This window comes from Sander vitreus, chromosome 5 (assembly GCF_031162955.1).
Source record: "Sander vitreus isolate 19-12246 chromosome 5, sanVit1, whole genome shotgun sequence".
Lineage (NCBI taxonomy): Eukaryota > Metazoa > Chordata > Actinopteri > Perciformes > Percidae > Sander > Sander vitreus.
In genome coordinates, this window is record NC_135859.1 from 12212029 (window position 1) to 12224304 (window position 12276).

Genomic DNA, 12276 nt, shown 5'->3' on the forward strand with positions numbered 1-12276 from the left:
TTTTTCTGGTGCAGCTTTACGTCAAAGTTTAGCGTCACGTTTCCATAGCAACGGAGCAGCTAGCCACCTGACGACACGGATAGGTCTGTAAATTAATGTATTACTAGCGTTAATTATCTGTTAATTAGCGACTAAATAAAGTGTTTATGAACAGTAATAAGTACTACAAGTATCAGTAGTTATATCAGTATCAGCAGTGCCGAGAGTATGAGATATCTGTAATAATATTACAACTACACGGCAGAGGAGCTAAACTAGCTAGCTAGCTAGCTAAAGAAGAAGGAAACATTGTGTGTTGAAATGTCTTTAAACCCAAGAACATTTCATTGGTTCATTTTGACTGCATTTAATTCTAATATTCAGGTTGTTTGAGGCAGTTTTACACGCACACATAATTTGTCTTTATTTATGAACACTGATCAGCTCTCAGAAAAAAGTTAAACTCCTGTTACACATTAGCTAACCTTAAATCTATTACAACTTTTAGAGGATTCAAAACGAGCCTGTTTTAATATTTAAAATCAAGTTACAGGTTGTTGTTTTTTTAATAGTTTTTTTTACTTACAGTAAAATATGTTTATTAACTTTTTAATAAACATATTGTATGTGTTTGTGTTTTCGTATTATTCTCTGTGACAAATTATCTTGACTGTTGACCGTTTTCATTCAGGTTTGTTCAATTTCACCATGATTCCTAATGTATTTATTCGTATCTGTTTGTAGCATCATTCAGAAACTAATGTTCTGATTGGCTAATGTGAAACCGATTCTGTTGCAGAAGAAAGAAAACTTTATACCAGAAATGACAAAAAAAAAAAATCAGCCTCACAACAACTTCACGGTCATGTTCACTCTATAACTTCCCACAGGCGGTACTCAAAAATGATGAAGAATATTGTTCTTTCAAGGTTTAGTTCACACAAATTAAAATAAGTAAGTCAAGTTTATATATATAGCACTTTTCACAGATACAAATCACAAAGTGCTTAACAATAAAGTGAAATACAATAAATAAAAGACATAAGAATACAAAGGAGAACATAGACCATCAGACAGCCATAAAAACCCATGTCTAACTAAAAGCCTGTTTGAATAACTGCTTTTTTAAAAGAATCAACAGAATTTGAACAATGTGAAGAGAGTGGCAGTGTATTCCACAACCTGAGTGCCACTGCCTGAAATGATCGATCCCCTCTTGTTTTAAAATGAGTGCGGGGGACCACTAACGAAAACGAAAAACAAAATAATTTCTTTCCTCAATCTGTCCAGTCCGTGTTTGGAGATGTATAACAACAGAATATAATTCTATGCACTTCTTTGACAAAACAAGCTCAACTAAAGGTCCGCTTACCAGTTTTTTTTTTGTTTGTTTTAAAACTGTGTCACGATCTTCATTAATGGAAGGTGCTGGATCTGATGCCATGCGGCTGTTCATTTCATCAAAATCACTCTAAGGAATCCATGTCAACTGAAAACAAATAAAGACCTGTGATGCAGCTGGAAGACAATAAGTGGACCTGGAGTTGGGATTGTTTCGTCAAAGTATTTTAAAGTTAATAAAGGAACTTTTCTACTTCGACAATTCTTCTTTTCCATGCTCCTCCTTGTTTAACCAACATGTACTGCAAGACTGAGTTGTGGTGTTTCTGTAAAGTAAAGGATGTGAATACTTCTTCCACCTCTGACTGCAGTACTAACATTATTAATAACTGCTGTCACACCACAGAAGACCGTCTTCACAGGAAACATGTCTTCACCCAGGGTGGGTGTGGTCAGAGACTCCATGTTGACCAGACCACTGCTCATCAAGGTAAACAAGAATAATGTCAAATAAAACATTCACAGGAAACATTTAAACTTAACAAATAAGTCAACATACAAATATTCTGTAGACGCTGAGCAATTCCTATTGAGTTTTGGAGGGCTTTTACTGTGAAGGAGCTTCAAGGCTTTTACTGTTAAGGAGCTGCAGTTTCAGCAGTTTTGCGTTAGTTAATCAGACTGTATTTATGCTAAAGTCACTTCTTATTCTTATTCTTCATTTATAAAGGACAACACACATTAATCAACATTTCTGTAAATGTGCCAGTGTTAGCCAGCCGGCTAATTTTCAACTGTAGTCCTTTGGCCAGATGATTTTAGACCAGAGCAACAGGAAACAGCAAGACATTAGTACAGGTTAAACTATACAGATAGAAGTCAACAAGACACCATACAGACCACTAAAACAACAGATAATCTTTCTCAGTTAGCCATGCAGAGCTACAGGAAGCAGTAAAACATTAGCATAGCTACACATCCAACAGTATCCACATTCAGTATAAGAGCAAGCATCAAAACACAGCCAAGCAACATAGACCTAAACCATCTTCTAGCACCGTTCAACCATGCAAAGCAGTAACAAGTAAGAGTAACTTCCTGTAACCAGTTGTGGATGATGCATCATACAGTTTTAGTGATGTCATAATGAACTGTCCTTCAGACTCTCTGTGTGTGACTGTTGATAATCTGCTGTGTGTAAAACCTCCTGATGAACACTAGATGGAAGTACAGACACAGACTGAGCTGTTCAGGTTTTAAGGTCTAGACGAGTCAGAGGGACTGGGGCCAATGATGAGCTGCTGGGTCCCCAGTGACCCCCTCTTCTCTCTATGTAGTATGAACAGTTTAAATTAAAATATATGTAAGCACTTTATATTGAAATAAGTATAAAGGGGCCCCTTAGGGTAGGTGGCTTCCAGACAGAGCTTATTAAACTGGATATTGTTTCCTTACCTCCAGGCAGCTGCTGGTTTCAGTGTAAAAATCAACCAACTAAGAGTCCAGAGAGACATCAGTCTATCTTTATTACAGTTTGAGATCAGAGAATGTTTGAGAAATTCCCCATGGTGGTGCATTCAAGGACGTTCTGAAGGAAATAAACACATTCACATCATCCTGTTCACAAGATGTTTTTCTGTTTGTGTTTCTGACAGCAGAGATCATGGAGGCAAAACTTTCTTTGGACGTAAAAGAGTCCCTGAATGCACCACTGAGGCGGGTTTAAAATATTCTCCATCATGGTGTGAAGGAAAAATTTCAAGTCTGAATTTTTTTTTGTTTTTTTTACAGAAATGAAGTGAAACTAGGACAGTGTGAAGCTACTGATGACGTTTATGTGTGATGATGATGATGATGATGATGATGATGATGATGGTGATGTCCTTCCTCCTGTGTGCAGGCGTCTTTGGGTCAGACCAGGTCCAGAGGTCTGTCAGTTCCTGGTCCAGAGTTCACTTTTGGAACCAGCAACTCGCTCAGAGATGGAGGCGTGTCCGAGGGTAAGCCCCGACCACTGTAAACAACAACAAAGACTGTCAGCACATAGTATGTAGTATTAGCATGTAGCATTTAACACTCATACCGGGCCACACTGTGTTTAAAGGGATAGTTTGAATATTATGAAGTTGGGTTGTATGAGGTACTTATCCATAGCCAATGTATTAGCTACAGTAGATGGCAGTCAGCACACCCCCAGTTTGGAGAAACAGGCAGGAGTACCGACACAGAAGCTAAGCAATGTTTTGCTGTGGACAGATACCTGAAAAAATCAATATCAGTTTAAGGGTATGCTATATTTACAATATTTTCACCGCTTTACCTTGCCATTAGCCAGCCCTTTACGACAGGGAACTGGAGCCGTTATCTATGCTCTCTTCAAAGCCACCAGACCCCTTTGACAAAAATAGTCATTTTACCTCGCAGATAACAGAAGTTGCTGGTCTAACGCTGCCTCGATTGGTTTGTTTGTGCGTTGGTTCCTCACCCTTTAAAACACCAAAAGTCACACAATAACACAAAGTAACCGATCACCATGTGCACAGGTATCAAGATCAGAATATCAAATATCAAAAATATCATACCTCATACAACCACCCTTCAAAAGATCTAAACTATGCCTTTAAGGTTTGCTAGCATGCATCACCTGCAAACTGAGCCTAACCTAAATAAACACATTAGCAACATGTTTGAACATTTCCAAAACACAATGCTCAGGATAATGTATGCTGCTGTGTGTGTGTGTGTGTGTGTGTGTGTGTGTGTGTGTGTGTGTGTGTGTGTGTGAGGTTTAGCATCGGTCAGCTGTCACAGTTTATTTGAATGAAGGAAACATGCCTTCAGGCAACAATCACTGCTGTCACTCACAGCCACTGCACTGGTTTTATTTAATGTTTTTTTTTTTTAATTAATATTCCTGTTGGTTTATGAATCACTGTATGGTTTATTTTTGATCTGCTGCTCCGTTATAAAGCTGAACCAGACCTCTAAGATGCGTCTGGTTCTGGTCTCAAATAGTTCTGGTTTAGGTCCATTTGTATGCTTCACATATCTGAAACAAACCCCCAGAAACCTTGAGATCTTAAATAATAAAATGGTTAATAATTAAAAAATAATAAATATATAGTTTTTGTTCAACTTCATTTCATTGTTTGTAATGTTTTCCCTCATGTGTATAGTTATTTATTAACTGCAAATATAATGATTTTAACACATTTGGCATATCCTTTTTAAGCCTTTGAATGATTTCAGTTTTAAATGTTCTCTGTGGATCTGTGAGCTGCTATCCTCACAGAGATAAATAAAGTTGTATTAAATTGAAATTTTAGGTTTAAGTTAGGTACAAAAAAGTGCGTGTGCAGGTTTTGACTGTCGACGATCACGACGATATTTATTTGTTTGGCTTGTTTTTAACGTCCAAAAATATTCCTGATGAACCTTGAAGACCTTGAAGATTTTTTTATTTAGGCATTCAACAACCCCCGTAAAACTTGCTGCGAGGCCTGCTGGGAGTTGTAGTTTCTGAGCATTGTCCCTGTGTCATGTCAGTTCTGTCCAGTTGGAGGGTTCAGTCCAGACGTGGACACTCTGCTCCTCATCAACCGCTCATTACGGACTTTGTGTCTCTGAACCGGGACGCAGTCAAGTCAGGTCTGGTGACGGCCAAAGAGCTGAGTCAGTACCGGGCTCAGAGGGGCGAGGCCAGGAGCAAGATTCCCACCCCCAAACAGAAGGAGGGCAGGGCTTCACGGTGCCCGGCAGTGCCTGACATCACGTTTGGAGTCACAACCAGGTCAGAGAAACAACCACAGAGCTGATTATTGATTATTGAATGATGCTGATTGACTTACCACTGATCGATCTGTCCCGTCAGGGTGTCGTCTCCTCTGTCAGACCTCCTCTCTCATGAGTATGCTCGCCGCTGGGTGGACGAACAGCTGAGCAGGAATCAAACCAGCAACCACAAACAGCTGCAGAGGGTGAGAGCTTTTGGTCTGAGTCAATGGTCAGGATTGGCCAGGTTGTAGCAAATTGCTAGTTTTCGCCCGTAGTCCCTGGCCATGTCATCCGCACACTGTCATTTACGCATGCAAATACTTTATTTCACAACGTTTCGGTCACACAGACCTTCCTTAGGTGAATTTATTTAGACGTGAAGTTTGGTGTCAGAATGTGTGTGTGTGTGTGTGTGTGTGTGTGTGTGTGTGTGTGTGTGTGTGCAGATAAAACCAGGATGTATTCCCGACACAAGGACCAGCCTGCTGAGGAGGAGCAAGGCTCTGCCCGTCACAAAGACGCCATTTAAACTGCCCCGCTTCATACAGGTAAGAACTTCCTGTTTCTGTCCAGGTATTTTTATTAAAACTGCACTAATCTTTGTGTGTGTGTGTGTGTGTGTGTGTGTGTGTGTGTGTGTGTGTGTGTGTAATGGTAAAGTGCCTCCGATAGTGATGAAGTGTTTCTATCTTCTGCAGCTTTTTAGCCTCTTTTAGCTTCTAGTTTTGGTTTTCCTTTCACATTTCCTGTCTTGTTCAATCTCTTTTCCTAATAAAAATCTGATATACCCACTGTGTACTTCCTGCTCAGCAGCGAACAGCAGACAGACACAGTTAGAGACTAGCTGGTGAACATACAATAGTGGAGGATTCAGCAGCTGGAGAGATAGATATTTCCCTAAGGAGTTGGTAGAGACAAAAAAAAACAGAGACAGAATATTGGACACAAATACAAAGACTCCTAATAAGTCATTGTGTCGCTCTGTAACATGTTAGCATCAACTACTTTATAAGCTGATAATATGTCAGATGTTGTTTTCTTACAAACCGTCAGTTTTTGTGGCTTTAAAAAATAAACTGAATCCTCCTCAGGCTGCTCCGGCTCTGGACACCTTCAGGGACCAGGACGCTCGTCTCCGGGCGATCAGGGCTCATCAGTCAGACTCTGTGTCCAGGAGAGGAGTTCAGGGTCTGGGGACGTACAGTCTGGACTGAACTGAGGAGGGAACATGTTCAACCTTAATTCAAATAAAAAAGAAAAAGCATCATAAATCTGTGTGTTGTTCTTCCATCCACATCTGATTCCACCAAATCTACAACTTTGATTGTACTAGTCAAAACTAAATTCAGGATTTAGAATCCTTAAAAAGTACAAATGGCCGTTTTAACATTTAATAGCTAGACTGGATATATTACAGATATTTGTTATTCAATTCTTCCTAGTCAAAAAGAACATTTAAGATATCCGCAATAATATTCTTCCAGGTGAATTGACATCGCTTTTGCCATTCACGTGTATTCTATTGCAAATATCCACAGCAGAGAATGCACATTCTAGCTTTCTGCCACAATAATTGGTCTTTAACACACACACACACACACACACACACACACACACACACACACACACACACACACACTCAGCTGGGGGAGGAACTCTCTCTCCCTCTCCATGGTGCTGAAGAAATAAGCTGCTAATCGATTCTCCATCTGGATCAATAATCTTCACTCAGCAATCAAACAGTTTGGGCTTTTATTTTGTGAATCTGGTCTTTTTTAACTTATTGAATTTCAAAAGGAAAATTAAGTCACAATCAAACTAATATTTGAAGTCGTACGTCATCTTCCGCTGCTGTACTCTACTGTTTCTACTGTAATGTGTCTGCACACCTGAGTGCACAAACTCACCTGAGTCAGGACGGAGATGGAGGTTTCTGCCTCCGGCTGCTCCAGGTTCCGCATCGACTCTCTGCTCTCCCTCAGGCCGGCGGGCGCGCTCCTCTCCCGGGCAGACCCTCCGGAACTCAGCCCGGGCAGCAGCAGCGGCTGCTCGGCGCCTCCTTCCCCGCGAAGAAAGCCGGTTCCACGGCTGGAGTCTGTGTTGCTGCCCGGTCACCTGCAGCAGTTCCAGCCCCGCACCGTCAGCTCCTCTTTCCTTATCCGGGACATCTTAGGGGACTGCCGGTCCTACTCTGATCCGGATCTGGTCGACTCTGACCAGGGACAGGTCTACTCTGACCCGGGACAGCCTGAGCTAGAAGCCGAGCCATTCCAATCCGGACCGGAAGAAGACTATCAGGATAAAAGTCACAGCAGCTTCTCTTTTGACAGTGAATCCAGAGGTAAGAGACCAGACAAATCATACAATTACAGAAAAACAACAAAATAAGAACAAATATTAGTTTACGTTGACATGACCAAGTAAAATCTTCGTAGCCTACTGAGAAGTTATTTCATAATTGTAATGTTAAAAAAGAAGACAATTTAGTGGTTTTATCTGTTTTATCCGAAATAAATACAGAGTTTTAATCATAATCTGAAATAAAAACGGTTTGTTTATGTGACCAGAAAACACTTTAGATGATAGTGAATATGAAGCCGTTATAATTAATATGATAGGCCTATGCAGCGATTTCTAAGAATACAACTGTTTTCGGTTTCAGGATTCAGATGATTTAATATTAAATTATATTAAAAATACTGGAGTCAAAAAATGGAAAATAAATAAATAAGAGTTTGTAAATCAACTCCGATCCGCCGCTGAAGGAGAATTGATTTATTATTTTATAAATCTCTTATTTTATTTCGTTTTGAGCTTCCTGATTTTCCTCATTTATTATTAACAACAACAACTTATGATAATAAGCGGTAATATTTAGATTTTATTGGCAAATATCTAACCATATGTCATGAAGCCATTCATCCTTCTTCATGTTATCATTACACATTCAGCTCAGAGTTAAAATGACAAATTAAAATGTAGTTGTTTTTAAAATTTGTATCCAATAATTTTATTTTATTTTATTTTTTTAAAGTAGGCTAAGTTTTAAATTTTCAGCAGCTCTTCGGTTTTTTTAAATAAAGCCGTCTGCACTGCATTAATTGTAATCTATAAATAAAAATAAATTCATGTAATTTCATTTATTCCGCTGCTGCCTTTGAAGGTTTTATTAAGAAGGCCAATTAAGGACAAAAATGTCGGAGTTGCTCATTAATTATTAAATCAGAAAGTGTCACTGGAAGACGGTATTTTTCTCTGAACTACATCACATTCACTTTCATGTCACATTTCAAGCCTTGTATCACGATATGAAAAAAAGGACAAAGCAATGCTATCATTATACAAATAAACCATTTATAAAATATCACTGTCTTCAAATGAATGCTGGCGCTTTACAGATCTTAAAAGCAGCTGTTTATCATCATGTCATTGTTTAACATCACTGATTCCGGTAAACCAGTTTCATCCAGTTAGTGTTTTATTTTTAATGAGGTTTTTATGATTCAGAAATAAGAAGTTTTGATCTGAATGAGACTGAAATACTGATGATGAATTAATAATGAAAGTATAAACAGTCTGATGATGATGAATGTAAACGTGTCACTGTGTCCTCCTCGGACCTCACAGGGAAATATTATCAAGGACTCTGAAGTGACGGCTTCTATCTTCTTGTCTTCAGAATCAAATCTATTAAACAATTCCACCTTAAAAACGAAGTGAGACAGCAGCTTCTCTTCTTTTAGTCTAAAACACAAATTGAATCCTGTGAATTGAAGGACCTGAAACCAAGACTTGATTCAACCATCAGGTGGGCACACTGACCCCCCCTGTTACCCTCACCCTGGGGCTTTTGGGGCCCTTGAGGTCTGGGGCCCCAGGGTGCCAAAAAAAGGGTGCCTGCTTTAGCCGTTAAACCCAGATTGCAGTTAAAACGTCAGTCTCATTCAGTTCAATGTGACAGCAAACCTAAAAAGACAACAAAGAGATTTGATTAAAGTCCAAATGTTTCCATCATATTTATTTGTTCTCTATATTACCAAACCATTTAAGAATATTTACTGAATGTCTTCAGTCACATTCTATCAGTAATAACAAACTGCAGGACTGAGGGGTCTGATGGGATGTCATTTCTACCTGTCAATCACTCAGTGCAGAGCGGGGCCTCGGACCCTGTGACGGATCGTCTGAAGAAACCTCGTAAAGCTCGGACGGCGTTCAGCGACCAGCAGCTGTCGAGGCTCGAGAGGAGCTTCCAGAAACAGAAGTACCTGAGTGTCCAGGACCGCATGGAGCTGGCTGCTTCACTGCAGCTCAGCGACACCCAGGTCAAGACCTGGTACCAGAACAGGAGGTAACATATCATAGAAGGTTGGACAGATAATCAGACAATGGGCCTCTGAGCACAAACATGTAAAAGTGCCCCCACCCCTCCTACATATAAGTAAGACCCCAAGACTGAAAGGGACATGGCTGACTCGTTTGTGGTCATTTTGTGTTTCTTTGTGGTTGTTTTATGTCTCTTTGTGCTCATTTTGTTTGTCTTTGTGCTCCTTTTGTGTCTCTTTGTGGTTTGTTAGTCTTTTTGTGTTGGTTTTGTCTCTCTTTGTGGTCGTGTTGTGGGTCTTTGTAGTTGGTTTGTGTGACTTTGTAATTGTTTTGTGTCTCTTTGTGTTTGTTTTGTCTCTCTTTGTGGCCATTTTGTGATCATACACAGAAACATACCACAACAGGAGGTAAATTATAGAAATATATTTAACAAAATAATTTCACCTCAAGGTCCATTCAGTAGCTGTTACAAGCTTTTGATCTTCTTTAGTATATGGTAAAGCCAAAAATCAGAAATCTCAATAATATACACAATGACTGTATAAGATTTAGTACCAAAACAGTAGTTTAACTGTCGTCAAAAATATGAATCAAACTATAAAAGGACCTGATACAAGAAATATTTTTAGTATTAGGACAAAATAAAATATATTCAAACAAATAGTATATTTCCTGCTTTAACAACAATTGTTTTAGTTTGGTCTGTCTGGCTGAGTTCAGTATCACTGTAGACAGACACATGTGAGACATCTTCTGATTAATAATGAACGCTGTCTGATCAATAATTCAGCAGTGTGTGCTGTAATTAATGATTAATAATTCATGCAGAAACAAATCTGGAGCTTTTAGTGCAGAATCAAAGAGAACAGGAGGAGCGTACAGAACTGATTATTTATTGATTTATTTGTATTGTTCCATGCGCTCTGAGAATGCTTTACTGTGATTGGCCGGAGGTCTAAATGAATCATCAATTGTACAATTTAGCTTGGACGAGCTTGACTTTATTCAGTTGTTATTTTTTGGATTACTTTTGTTTTTCTTCAAAGAAAAATGTTTTTATTTGGTATTTTTGATTATAAGAAGGAACTTCTTATAGACTACTAACTTTTTCTAAACATTTCATGGTAAATCGTATTATTTTTTATGTTAACTTCTAGGTCAAAATGTAAGCTCATTTTATCTTGCGGCACAATAATTTCTGTGTGCAAGATATAACTGTGTGTGTGAAATGTGTGTGCATAACTAACTTGCACAGATGATAACAACTTGTGAAAATAACCTGTACGAACAAGTTAAGAAGAAATCTTCAGAGCTCAGGACGTGTTTTACACCAAATACAGTTATAATGTTCTTGGTATATTGTTGTAATTATAAACATTATTATGAACATGTTATAAATCTGTTTCCTCCGACACGACAGAACCAAGTGGAAGCGTCAGTCAGCTGTTGGTTTGGAGCTGCTGGCTGAAGCCAGCAGGATGTTCCTGCCCACACACTACCTGTACCCTCCTGCCCCGCCCACACTGGACCTATACCTGTACCGAAGCCACGCCCCCCCCCCACCACCACCACCACCCAGCCCCCCCACTGTTGCCTCGCATGCTGACCCACATGGAACCACACCCGCGCTGACACCAGCACACTGGGAGGACTGGTTCCTACAGGACGACGTACAGGAACACAAGAACTCATTCATGTTTGGAGATAGAATTATTTACTTTAGATTGGGTGTCAAACTCATTTTAGTTCATGAGCAATATACCCCATAATTTGATCTCAAGTGGGCCAGACCAATAAACCTCTCCAGAAAGATCAGAAATGTTATCTGCCACAGAGTTTCTTCTCAGCTTGAGGATGGCAAAAGCAAGTTACTTCTGCTGCGACAGCATTCTAAGGCCATTGTAGGAAAAAACAAGAGGGAGAGAGGGGTAATATTCGGAGAAAACTCAGAATTTCTAAGATTAAAGTCGTAAATTTACAGAAAAAGAACTTGGATATTTTCTCAGATTAAAGTGGTAAAATTGGAATTGGAATTAATTACTTCTCTGCATTTTTCACACTTTGCAAAGTCATCCGGTGGGCCTGATTGGACCATTGGTGGGCTGGTTCTGGCCCACGGGCCATACATTTGACACCCCTGGATTAGAAGAATAAAGTTAAGGAGACTTTTATTAAACCTCGCTCATGGTTCTGCTTTTGTTCCACGGTTCTACACCGGCTTCAGGGATGCGTTCCTGGAACTAAATCTGGACTCAGTCAGGAGGCAATACTGAACGCAGGTTAAGCTACTTTTAGGAGCCTGGGGCAGTGATGTTGGTCGGGATTGGTCGAACAGATGTGACGTCACATCACAACAAGGACGACTCCAACAAACAAAAGTAACCCCTTTTCCATCTGTACGGAGCAGGACAACCGGTCCTTTAAAAAGGACCAAGTGGAGACATTTGTTGGACAAACCAACATGTTGAGGCTTCAGGGGGAAGATTTAAAACACAACATTCTGTCCATATATTTCTAACAGTGATAATAACAACAACACTACTCACAAAAAGAGCTGAGAAAGAAACAAACTGCCGACTGAAGATTCTGGGTGTTTTTAATGTCTTGTTATATTTCAGTTTTTAAAAAATTTCAATAAATATGCAAGTAATTCTTAATGTTTTTGCTTTATTATTTGTTGTGTATTTTGATGGTACATTATGACTTAAAAGTATGTTTATGACGCAACAAAGTGGGAAAAATGTCTGAATGGTTTCAGGTCCTGAGACCTTTTTATGAACTCATATTGGCCTTTTTTTGGGGCTTAACTCAGACTCCTTGTACTAGTTTTGATCTCATGAGATTGACTGGGACTTG

At 39.4% G+C, this 12276-nt stretch overlaps 2 protein-coding genes across 3 annotated transcripts; both read left to right on the forward strand.

Moving 5' to 3' along the window:
- The first annotated feature begins 35 nt into the window (after positions 1–35).
- Positions 36–6354, forward strand: cfap77 (cilia and flagella associated protein 77). 2 transcript variants are annotated; one of them, XM_078249683.1, is made up of 7 exons: positions 36–83; positions 1727–1810; positions 3221–3320; positions 4867–5110; positions 5192–5297; positions 5541–5642; positions 6186–6354. In XM_078249683.1, exons 2-7 carry the CDS (start codon positions 1748–1750, stop codon positions 6306–6308), a joined length of 738 nt encoding a protein of 245 aa, XP_078105809.1. In that variant the 5' UTR covers positions 36–83; positions 1727–1747; the 3' UTR covers positions 6309–6354. The 2 variants fall into 2 exon arrangements, with proteins under 2 accessions (XP_078105809.1, XP_078105808.1); XM_078249682.1 differs by lacking the exon at positions 36–83 and adding an exon at positions 834–933.
- A 284-nt stretch (positions 6355–6638) lies between these two features.
- Positions 6639–11052, forward strand: barhl1a (BarH-like homeobox 1a). Its single transcript, XM_078249628.1, is given in 5 exon segments — positions 6639–6670; positions 7011–7399; positions 9244–9445; positions 10841–10973; positions 10975–11052. Coding segments are annotated over 5 exon segments (834 nt in total).
- Positions 11053–12276: the final 1224 nt, after the last annotated feature.

Coding starts and splice junctions, on each gene's coding strand:
- cfap77 (XM_078249683.1), top strand. CDS start 1,748: ATGTCTTCACCCAGGGTGGGTGTGGTCAGAGACTCCATGTTGACCAGA. Junction 1,811..3,220: donor CCAGACCACTGCTCATCAAG/GTAAACAAGAAT, acceptor TCCTGTGTGCAG/GCGTCTTTGGGTCAGACCAG. Junction 5,298..5,540: donor ACCACAAACAGCTGCAGAGG/GTGAGAGCTTTT, acceptor GTGTGTGTGCAG/ATAAAACCAGGATGTATTCC.